Source organism: Anarrhichthys ocellatus, unplaced genomic scaffold (genome assembly GCF_004355925.1).
Source record: "Anarrhichthys ocellatus isolate YVR2014 unplaced genomic scaffold, GSC_Weel_1.0 scaffold2, whole genome shotgun sequence".
Lineage (NCBI taxonomy): Eukaryota > Metazoa > Chordata > Actinopteri > Perciformes > Anarhichadidae > Anarrhichthys > Anarrhichthys ocellatus.
In genome coordinates, this window is record NW_022280032.1 from 1053577 (window position 1) to 1065342 (window position 11766).

The window sequence follows — 11766 nt, forward strand, 5'->3', positions numbered from 1 at the left end:
GCTGCCATCATCATCATTAACAAACTGCTTCGTTTTCCAGAAAGAAAAGAAAACAGCCACGTCCGCGTAAAAATATCACAACATTAAACTTAAACGACTGAACCGTTCACACACACACACACACACACACACACACACACACACACACACGGGCTGTTAGCGGCTAATAAATAAAGGAAATGAGCAGAGAGAGAGAGCTCATTAATATCAGTGAAGGTGAGCAGCTAACAGCCCCAGGAGGCTACTGCTGTTAATACAGGCAATGAATGGAGAGAGACGACTCGAGCTAACGCTAATGCTAACACACACACCCGCACACACACACACACACACACACACGCACACTGGTTTTATGGTGGTCAAACTCTCTCTCTCTTTCTCTCTCTCTCTGTCAAAAAATAAAGAAAACATGTGCTGTATTACTAGATCATCAGAATAATGAATAATTATTAAATCTCAATTCATGCTTTAAACACATAAAAATAAATGAAAAATACACAATATTTCAGTTTTTTCAACAGATAGATTAATATGTTTTAATATTTTGCTGATTTTCGGCTCCAGATATTTTACCAATAATTTCCTTCGATATTTTACAAATGTTATTTTGGATGTTTTACATTCTTTTGTTTTGGGATATTTGTTAATATTTCTTTTTATTTAAAGTTTTTACTATATATTTTAGTACATATCCTCATCTTCTCCTCCACCATCTTTTGTCTCCTTCTCTTTCTTCTCTTCCCTCTCAGGACCTCTGTGTGTGTGTGTGTGTGTGTGTGTGTGTGTGTGTGTGTGTGGTAGTATTAGTGTTAGCATGAGTGTGAGTGTGCCCTTGGCTGGACTAATTATCTCTGTGGAGGACACAGGAGGGAGAGCACGTTTTTCTGCCTCTAATGATTCATAAACAATTTTAACAGGATGAACTCCATCAGGACCTTAATTAGCCAGCGACACACACACACACACACACACGCTTCACACAAAAACCTGTTATATGGCCATGTATGTATTTCAGTGGAAGACCAGTGTAAAATCAAAAGGGACGTTCACGTCCAACATGCACCAGAGACCATCTTTGACACAATGTCACGAAGGCTGAGGAGGACTGTAGCTTCAGTTTAGAGTATTTTTGACATCAGCTTCCTAATTTTAAAACCACTGCAAAATCTCTCAAATTCACTCTCTTTTAATGTCAACAATGAGCATCCATGCTCAACTGCATACATAGATATTTGCAAACTTTAGATTTAAAGTTCTGTGTGATTGGCATGAAGCTCAAATGAGTCTCAGCCGGTTGGTGCAGGTGAACGAGGCCCAGCTGGGGAGCAATCAAGTCAATCAGACGGTGGGCGGAGCCAAACTTCTACCCTACAAATAAGACTGGTGCACAGGTGAGCTTGTATCAAACAGAGGAAACAGCATAGACTCCTCAACATGGCCGTGGCAGTCGGAATCCTTTTCTGGCTTCTTTGTGGAGCCGTATCAGCAGCGCTGGACTTCAAGTGGAACCCTAAGCCTGCTGCTGGCAGGTTTGGACATCAGAGACCGGTCCAGGGCCATACAGGTAGACCTCACCCACACCACAGGAGTCACTACAACACTGACCACTTTTGATATCTGATGATCAATGTGGTTGATTTATCAGTGAAATGTTTTAATACATTTTAATTTATAGAAATTGAATGTTGAGTTTCAGCATCAGATGGAGTGAGTTCAGGAAGGGAGGTGCTGGGTGACAATATCACTCACGTGTTTACTGTACGTGTGTACAGTGTCTGTCACTCCTTTGCAGTCCTTGTCTGGTTTCTCCTGTTCACATGGTTGCAAAAATCAAGATGCGATGGCCAAAATGCCAAACTCGAGGTTTCAAAACTGCATTCCACAAACTAATGGATCCACTTTTATACAGGCTATGGTTCTTCATAGCATTACCAATGAAACTGATGACACCCTTCCCTCCCAGCAGTCCAGGAGAAGCAGTCTTTACATGCACCATTGTCTTGGAGGTATCCGGAGCCACCGGCTGAGGAGCCTCAGTTCCCTCCAGAGTTTCAGCCAAAGGCTCCGTCGGCGGCCGACAGTATCAGCGCAGTCTGCGGGGAGCGCTCCGTCTGGGTGCAGGCAAAGAGAGACCTGCTGGGGATGGGTAAACCTGTCCTGGCTGCGGACGTCACGCTGGGAGGATGTCCTGCCGCTTGGGAAGATCCTGAAGAGCAGGTCCTGATCTTCGAGTCAGAGCTGCACGGATGTGGCAGCCAGCTGAAGGTGAGTGTTTATGTGAATCGATAAACCCACTTTTTTTTTTTTTTTTTTTTAATCCATAAATTGTCTCACTTTTTTATTAAAGCCCAAATGATGAATGCATTTTCAGTATCGATTGGCTGACTTGAGAAGCGGGTGCGTCTTCGTCCACCTGATGAATGCAATGTATCACTTCTAGCTCTGTTTTTGGTCTCCACTAACTCCTGAGGGACATATTGGTCTTCGGCAGCTAAATGCTCCACCATGTTCACCGGCTTGTTAACTGAGCCTGTCTGGTGCTGAGCAGGTGGTGTACAGTAACTTTGTCATATGGTAACTGCTGTAGCTAAAAAGTTTCACAAAGTTGGTGCCAATTATTGGTTATTTGATAAGTGTCACTGTTTTTCAGATGTCTGAGGACTCGTTCATCTACACCTTCACGCTGCTCTACTCTCCCAGTCCTTTGGGGGACAGTCAAATCATCCGAGCCAGAGACGTCGCAGTCAACATTCAATGTCTCTACCAGAGGTCAAAATCTTTTTTTTGTCTTAGCAGTTATGGAAGATGTACGTGAATACCACTGTTAAAATTGTATTAAAACATTAATGTGTTCATCACTTTGATGTCAGCGTTGAACTGAATTTCATGTTTGGATTGTTTGATAGCTAAAACTACAACGTATCATTTAATAGTTTGTTGTATAATCTAAAACTGCCAAGCTTGACTTCCATTTGATGCTACTTGCACAGTACTTGAGTAAATCGGCTACCTAGCTATACGCTCTACCTCGGTCCTTACACGGTTCTTGACGATTGGTCTTCTGGAGAGCATGGAAGTGTTTAATCATATCTTTGCTGTTAATCTGTCTTTGTTTTAGGAAGCATGATGTGAGCAGCTCGCTGTTGCAGCCGACGTTGAGTCCCTTCAGTGTCGCCAAAGGCTCGGAGGAAAATCTCTACTTCTCCATCAAACTCTTAACTGGTGGGTGTTTTGTTCCAACTTCATCAATTATTTTCCTGGTGGTGCTTTCCTATGACAGGGAAACCTTACAGGCGAGTAGGTTAGATCATGAAACTTCAACAGTGGATTACTTAAGAATTATTTTTCACTATTATATAAATTTAGTAAAGTGAGAAGTACAAAACATGAAGTTATTTTCCACCGCTGAGGTTCAGTCAGTTGGTCTTTTGCTATGAAGCCACCATATGTTAGATTTCTTGTAACATTAAAGTTTAACTCTTTTCTGAACACTCCTGTCCTTGTTTTCTGTCGCTCAGATGATTGGCAGTACGCTCGTCCGTCCGCTGTGTTCTTGATGGGAGACATGATGAGGTTTGAAGTGTCGGTCAAACAGTTTCATCACGTCCCCCTCAGAGTGACGGTGGACAGCTGCGTGGCCACAGTGGTCGCGAATAGCGACACAGTCCCTAGATACGTCTTCCTGGGAAACAACGGGTGAGTTTACTTTACTGGTGGTGGTTTCTTTTTTTTAAAGTCCACCTCCACTCTGAAAAACTCTTGTTGAATCCTAGTTTAACAAGCATGGCTCTACCGCAGCATGTTCTCCCAAACGCCGTATTCTTCTCAATCTTTGTCAGTCTGTTGTTTGAGGGTCCTCTTTGTTGTGTTCAGGTGTCTTTTTGACAGTCAGCTGACAGGCTCCAGCTCTCGGTTCCTGCCTCGGACCCAAAACGACAAACTGCAGTTTCAGGTGGAGGCGTTCAGGTTCCAGCAGGACGACAATGGCGTGGTGAGACTCGAACGCGTCGCACACTTCCTGAATCTCCTGCGTGATTAGGATTTTTACCTGGGATTTTCTAACCTTAAGTTTCCTTTCTTCCAGACAGCCGTTGGTTTCTATGTCGACTAACTTGAATGAACACCTTCTTTGTCTCTGTAGATCTACATCACCTGCAGTGTGAAAGCCACCGCAGCTGCTGGAGCTGTTGATGCCACAACCAAGGCCTGTTCATTCGCCAACAGGTGAGACGCCACTGATACAACTCCCATCATGCCATCTGCTGCCAATACTTGATAGTGTTTCTGTGCTGAAATACTGAAGAACTTTATTTGATAAATATATATATCTGAAATCGGTGATAGACAGACTTCTTGTCATCTCAGAAATCATAACTATAATGTAACTTTTTGTGCACTGAACATCATGCAGTATCACTAAAATGTGATAAAAATCTGAAGTTAACAGACATGAAAGAATTTTTAAACCTTTTCTCCAAACGATTGTAAGAGGCAGAGCTTTTGTTGACAGGTGGAGGGAGGCCAGTGGCAGCCATCAAGTCTGTAGCTGCTGTGACTCAGACTGTGCAACAGGGCGCCACGAGACTGGAACAGGTGAGTGGGTCGACTCCAAAACCAGTTGGACCGTATTTCCACTAAAACTGTACTCGGCACATGCTGGGTCAACCTGAACTGACTGTACTGATATAAATACCAAATGTCTGTACCAACAGCATTTAAAAGATTACATACTCAACCTTAATGTTCAGATAATTAGGAGTGTGTAATTAAGTTCAAATTACAGTTTTATGTGAAAGTTCTATTGATTAGTTTTTTTTTGTTTTTTTTTTCTCATTGTAGTAAAGATATATTACTGTTGGATGGGTTATAGTTTTTTGTTTTTATAATGGAAAACTTTCCTTCAACTTTACTAGATGATCCACAAGATATCCCTTTATTGGTAACATTTTAATGAACCCTTGAATTTAATCCAGTCCAGGGTAGCTGTAATATCTTATAAACTGTTTTTTTTGTTTTGTTGCTGCAGGAGCTCAGTGGGAACAGGAAACAGCTGTTGGACCAATCACAGTGAAGGAGAGACCTCTACAGTGAAGAGAAAATAACTTTTAATGTGATTAAAGCTCTTAATACTGTGAGACATGGTTTGTGTAGTTTGTTCTCAATCAGAAGAAACACTAGAACAAAGCGGTTGATTGAAAGTACAACTGAATTTCCAAATGTTTCAATGGGTCAACTAATTTATCTGAAAGCTCTGTCTGACTTTTGCAGTTTAAATTAAACAAATTCCAAAAACTCCACATGCATAGAGGCCTCACATCAGCCAAAGTCAGTCATCGTCACCGATCCTTATTTTAACCAACTCTGCAGTCCCTTTTTGTCCTCCAGCCATATGACCCGAGCATAGCATTAGCCCGTTCAGGGGATCCCAGCTTCTAGACTGACTTGACTAATGCTACAATTATCCAGGAAAACGGTGTTCTGAACCAGTAACTTAATAGATCTGTGTGGTTAATGTGAAGTTCAACCATCACATCGGTTTTTAATTGAAAGTTCTTGCGGATGGAATGAAGTTGTTTTTTTTTTTTTTTCTGTCAAGGATTTGTTGACTTTATTCAATCAAAATGGTCTTCAGAGAGGAAAGTATATGGCATGACCAAACGCATGTACATTGTAGGACAAAAAGTAACAAAGGAAATGACTTTAAAATTCAATCCAGACATGTTGTGGTGAGAACCAACACTTTTCACTGGAAGTTTGACTGTCTATTATCTGTCTGTACCAATTGGCTTCTAAATCAGTTGATATTGCAGTTCATACACCTCTTACAGTTGCATGATTCACAGCTCTCGCCTTATATGAAGGTGGACTGACTCCTGTCCCGTCCTTGGTGGGTGGAGCAGCATGATGGTCCTGAAGCTCTGGAGGTGGTCTTTGGAGCATGAGAGCTGCACGCACCACCTAGTGTTTCTCTTCAGTTCAGAGATTCCCTGTTCCAGCTCTTTGAAGCCTTAAGCCCATTTCTTTCTCTGCTTCTCTTTGATCACCTCTTGGCTGTATAAAAACAAGAGCTCTGCTCAGACAGGAAGTCCTACTCTGGGCAAATGATTAAGGTCAATCGTGGCAGTGCAGGTTTTTAGAGAGAATTGATATTAAATATATTCTGCAGTTTATTTCCATTTCTTTTGTACATTTAATGTCACTATGTGCTCGGTATCAATTCTGTCTGTCAAAGCTTACTCTGAAACTAAAGATCTTTGGACAGTGATTTATTTTTTTTTATCTTGATCTGCTCTCAGAAGCTTCAATAAAAATATACTCTTACAATGAAATGTAAGGTTCTTGATTTGGCATCCAGAACTTCCAAAAACTTTCAGGCAGCTCTTCTGGGATCTCAAACCTACTTGACACATGAGACAATCATAAGAAATGCTGACTCGCACTCCCAACGATCAAAAGGGGCCCCTGCAAATTCAACATCAGACAAGTGGTGTTCCTACTGTCAAACTGGTCATGTTATCGCTGAGTGTCTGACTCTCGAGCGCAAATATCAGCCTCTACAAGTGATGCAAGCCAAGCGTATTGGTTTAATCAAAACGGTGACAGGAGTTGTGGAAGGCCAGTGAGGATACTGAGACACTGGTGGGTCGCAGTCCTTCATTCTCGCTGATCTTCTGCCTCTCAGCACTGAGACCTCCTGTGGAGCTAGTGCAATAGTACGGGGCATTGAGATGGGTTACGTACCCGCCCCACTTCATCGTGTGCATGTCCAGTCAAAGCTAATCTTTGGGGTCTTTGATGTTGCTGCACCCTACTCATTTCCTATACAAGGGTTTGAGTTCATCATGGGAAATGATATAGCTGGAGATATGGTACTGCCTAGTCCTGAAGTTGTGAATATCCCTGTTACTAGTCCAGATAAGGATGAAGTGTTGAAGTCATCCTGACGTGTTTTCTGTCAGTGTCCTCACCTGATCCCAGGCTCGTAAACAGGAAGAGGAAACCAACCTGGCCCGACTCCATACTTGCACATGTCTTTGCAGAAGACAAGCTGCCCCCCTTTGATCGTCGGATTTTACACCTCCTGACATGGACCTATCCACTCCCACAGTGATTTTGTCAGCATTGCCTGTGACACGTGAGTCCCTGATTGAAGCTCAAAAAACTGATGCTAGTCTCGCTAAATGTTTTGAGGGAGTGACGGAGGTAGCATATGAGAAAATGGTACAGTCATTCTATGCAGAAGAGGGGATCTTGATGCGAAGATGGGTTTCACGGCCTATGTTAAAAGAAGAGGGAAAGGATGAAAATGGTGGTACTGTGAACCAAGAAGTTGTTCCCATTATGTACACAAAAACAGGAGATAACTATGACTGACTTAAATATGCCTCTTTTTAGAAGAAAGCTGTGTTTGTGTTTCAGGTCTGCCACGCCCCTTTGTGATGCTGAAGCACCCACACCTGAGAGTCCGCAGTTCATCAGTGGAGCTGAATATCAACCCCGAGATCCAGTGTTTTCCCTCTTTTGTTTTTTCTTGGCCTGTGGAGCTGTTGGTTCGCTGCTGGTGCCGAGAGCATTGGTACTGCCATACCTGGGGCTTTGATTGTTCCTGACTATAGAACTATGTTGTTTCACTTTGAGGAAGCTGTCTAGGGGTTCACTGCCATTTATTTTGTAATTCCTGTTATCTCCTGTTTTTGTGGCTAGTTAGGGAGCTTAGTATTATTATTATTCAATTTTTTTATCATTAAAAAGTGGCCAGAGAGCGGGTGCCCTTGGCACCGAGGCTGTCGGCCAGAGAGCGGGTGCCCTTGGCACCGAGGCTGTCGGCCAGAGAGCGGGTGYCCTTGGCACCGAGGCTGTCGGCCAGAGAGCGGGTGTCCTTGGCACCGAGGCTGTCGGCCAGAGAGCGGGTGTCCTTGGCACCGAGGCTGTCGGCCAGAGAGCGGGTGCCCTTGGGATGTTTGACCGATTTGGCAAAAAGTCTCCTTCCGATGCACCAAGAGGGGTTGCCCTTGGCACCGAGTCCGTCGGCCAGAGAGGGACCTTTATCAACATGTTTAACTTGTTTTCCGTCATGAGACAGGATGAGATAAAGATGTGCTGGATCAGGATTAAGTGTTACATCCACTGCAGACTGCTGGACCCTCTTCAGCTCGGCCTCAGTGAGCAGCTTCTTCATCTGTTTACTGAGCATCTCTTCCAGCTGATTCACAGCTCTCCTCACAGTCCCCTCATATGAAGGTGGACTGACTCTGACTTCTGTCCAGTCTTTGGTGGGTGGAGCAGCGTTCAGGGTCCTGAAGCTCTAGGGGAGGTGGAGGTGGTCTTCAGAGCATGAGAGCTGCTCCACCTCAGTGCTTCTCTTCTTCAGCTCAGAGATTTCCTGTTCCAGCTCTTTGATGAAGCCTTCAGCCTGTTTCTCTGTCTTTCTCTGCTTCTCTTTGATCGTGTTGATGAGCTTGGCCTGGCTTCTCTCAACAGACTCCTTCAGAGCGGTGAAGACCTGAACACCATCTGCCATCTCTTTGTCTGCATCTTCCTTCCTGAGCACCTCTGAGTGTTTGATCTCCTGAATCTTCAGTCGTCTCTTCTGGATCATCTGCTGAATTTCAGCCTCAGTCTTCCCCAGCTCGGCCTTCTTTCCTTCATATTCTTCTTTCAGAGGAACAACATCATGGGTCTTGTGGTCTAAAACAGTGCAGAGCATGCAGACACACATCTGGTCGGTCTTACAGAACAGCTCCAGCAGTTTATCGTGCTTCGTACACATCCTGCCTTCCAGGTTCTCCACAGGGTCGATCAGCTGATGTCTTTTCAGACCTGATCTTGTCAGATGAGGCTCCAGGGGAGTCTCACAGTAGGATTCCAGACACACCAGGCAGGACTTCAGGGCCTTCAGTTTGGTTCCAGTGCAGACGTCACAGGGAACTTCTCCTGGTTTGGCAGCTTGTTGCTCTGAGCTGCTGCTGCTGGCTTTCTGTTGAGCTGACTGTCTGAACTGAGCAGCCATCAAAGAGATGAAAGTATTGACCTGCAGCTCAGGTCTTGTGTAGAAAAGCTTTTTACAGTTTGGACACTGAGACTGGACATGAATATCCCAGTGTTGAGTGATACAGATTTTACAGAAGTTGTGTCCACATGGTATGGCGACTGGATCAGTGAACACATCCAGACAGATGGAGCACAGAAACTGATCTTCAGTCAGCAGACAGCTGGCAGCAGACATATCTACACTCTGAGGATGAAAACACGGACAACTCCCAAGCCCACTTTATGGTCTATTTGACTCTAAATCAGAGGTAGCCAACACGGTGCCCGCGGGCACCTGGTCGCCCGCAGGGTCCATGCGAGTCGCCCGCAACGCATGCTCTAAAAATAGCACTAGGTCCCCATGGAGCTCCGTCCATGACCGCTAAAAACGCTTGCATTCATGTCGATTTTAAAAGGAAGAGGCCGCCGCACCGCACTAGGTTTTCAGGTTCCGAATGGCGGGCGCTTCCCGTTGGCACCGGACGCACCACCCCCGCCGCAATCGCACACCATCGTCAGGTCCGTCAGTCCTCGGAACAAGCCGCGGGGCAACAACTCGTAGGTGGCGGGGGTAGAGGCGAGGCAACGCAGTACGATTTGAAAAGGCCCAGACTAGAGGTTTGAACGCAGGCGACCAAAGACGCTCGCGTGCCTCGGAGGGTTGGATCCCCCCCCCTCGGCTATAGACGAGACTTTTTACTAGTTTCTTCGTGGAGAAAAAGGTACCCAAAAAAAAGCTGGTGACTACAGACTACAGGCCGGCATGCAGGCTTCATTGCGCAATGCAAAGTTGACCCAGATTTCCCAAAATGTTGTGATTAGTACTAATGTAATAGGATTAATTTAAACATGTGAAAGAGTTGATTTTTTTTTATCTTGCATAACTGATAATTTGTATAAACATGGGACAGAGTTCATGATTTGTTTAAAAATGTTACGAAGGTAGTCGTTAGTACAAACGAGTCATGATGTGAAGATATGACAGTTAATGATTTCCTAAATTTTTTTAGAAGTGTTCATTTTTACAAAAATATAACAGGTGCGATTTTGAACAAAATACACAATCATTGTGAATAATTATTGTGAGGAATAATTAACATTGACATGTGATCAAACAGTCTCTTCACATATATTATTGTTGTTAAAAGGTGATCTGTGCAACTTTGTTATTCAAGAAGTTTATCAAACAAGTAGCCCTTCGTACTGCTCAGTACCCTTGAAGTAGCTCTCAGTTTCAAAAAGTTCCGTGACCCCTGCTCTAAATGGACCATAATTTACTAAATGAACTAGACTCATGTTTTCAATGTTTACTGAGGTAATAAATCAAGAGAGAAGTAGTCATTTTCTCATAGACTTCTATACAACCAGACTTCTTTTTACAACTGGGGGAGTCGCCCCCTGTTGGTCAGTAGAGAGAATGAAAGTTTTGAGACACTTTGAGACAAGCCGATAATTAACTGATAAGATTAGTGTCCATTATCCATCATTCAATTTCATCTGCAGCATTTGAGCAGAACAGCTGGATCCCAAGTTCAACTACCAGGAGAGTTCTGCATAATTTATACTTATGTGGAAAAGCAGAAAAGCAACCGCTTCACGCTTACTTTCCTCCCAGTAATTATGACTCTACTCAACAAGAACACGGATCTTTGTTTTTTTAGTTCACAGACAGACAACATTGTTGTATTTTGTTTTATGTGTCATGTCTGTATGGCTTTTACGGTTCTCACCTGTTTTATAACGGCTATGTATTTCTATATATTTTCTTTCTCAAGGCATGTGCATTATTTGACACAAGTCTTTAGTGTGCCACTGTAGTGTTTTGTCTTGTCCTTATTTGGGGAATATTTCTTTTAACTGTTTAACAATAATATGAATTTTGATCGATCAATGCTATCAGTTAAAGGATTAATGATGAAATTCTTTAAAGGCTAGTTCTTAAGTTATTAAAGCCGACATGTGCCCAGACGCTAATGCGTCCTGGTGTTGCACCCTGTCCTCGTGACACAGTTCTGACTTTGTTGTTCTGTCAATATGACAAGAATAAACTATAAAAATGTCAGACAGAAATCTATATATTTAATCTGTGAATCCATTCAGAGTCGTAGAAGATTGCAATTCATCTGAAATCCCTCCCCAGTTTACAAGCTTACTTCAAACCAATAAAAATCGAAATCATCATCACGCGATAGCCAGATCCCAGATTATATTTCACCTAATGTGTTCAGCCTCTATTAATCTCCACAAAGACTGTTAACCTGCATTCAACAAAAGCCAGCTCCAACGTGATTGGTCAATAGTATTCTTTTTTTTTTTAGTGACGTCACCTTGTTCCAGATCTCGGAAAGAGAAATTATGGACACAACTATGAAAATATAATACTAGAAGTATTCTTTTAAGATAAACACTTCCACGTGTCTTCTTTTGCCTGCCTGAGTCTGGCTGCATTGCTCATGGGCTGAGAGAGAGAGAGAGAGAGAGAGAGAGAGAGAGGCTTAACTGGTAAATAACTGCAGAACTGGTTGGTTCCGAAGAGAAGATCCAGGCAGGTGTGTCCTCGAAAAACGTGACAGACATGGAAATGCAGTCTCATATAATTACCTCCTGTGTGCCCAGGCACTGAGAAGATCACACACACACACACGTTTATATCTATAACCCCCACCGATTGACCTCAGTTAAACATTTACTCTGAGTTGAACTTCCTGTCTGAGTAGAGCTGAGGTTTTGAGTTCA

At 43.4% G+C, this 11766-nt stretch overlaps 2 protein-coding genes across 3 annotated transcripts; one reads left to right on the forward strand and one right to left on the reverse strand.

Moving 5' to 3' along the window:
- The first annotated feature begins 1390 nt into the window (after positions 1 to 1390).
- Positions 1391 to 5135, forward strand: LOC116395333 (zona pellucida sperm-binding protein 3-like). 2 transcript variants are annotated; one of them, XM_031869144.1, is made up of 9 exons: positions 1391 to 1564; positions 1964 to 2265; positions 2651 to 2769; positions 3119 to 3222; positions 3519 to 3696; positions 3874 to 3991; positions 4142 to 4224; positions 4511 to 4593; positions 5027 to 5135. In XM_031869144.1, exons 1-9 carry the CDS (start codon positions 1435 to 1437, stop codon positions 5089 to 5091), a joined length of 1182 nt encoding a protein of 393 aa, XP_031725004.1. In that variant the 5' UTR covers positions 1391 to 1434; the 3' UTR covers positions 5092 to 5135. The 2 variants fall into 2 exon arrangements, with proteins under 2 accessions (XP_031725004.1, XP_031725013.1); XM_031869153.1 differs by having other exon boundaries at positions 1967 to 2265.
- Positions 3516 to 9402, reverse strand: LOC116395327 (E3 ubiquitin-protein ligase TRIM41-like). Its single transcript, XM_031869132.1, is given in 1 exon segment — positions 3516 to 9402. A coding segment is annotated over 1 exon segment (1482 nt). The 5' UTR covers positions 9227 to 9402; the 3' UTR covers positions 3516 to 7744.
- Positions 9403 to 11766: the final 2364 nt, after the last annotated feature.

Excerpts from the sequence above, each read along its gene's own strand:
- LOC116395333 (XM_031869144.1), top strand. The coding sequence starts at position 1,435 with ATGGCCGTGGCAGTCGGAATCCTTTTCTGGCTTCTTTGTGGAGCCGTA. Across the intron at positions 2,266-2,650 it reads GATGTGGCAGCCAGCTGAAG|ATGTCTGAGGACTCGTTCAT; the intron begins GTGAGTGTTTAT and ends ACTGTTTTTCAG. Across the intron at positions 4,594-5,026 it reads GCGCCACGAGACTGGAACAG|GAGCTCAGTGGGAACAGGAA; the intron begins GTGAGTGGGTCG and ends TTGTTGCTGCAG.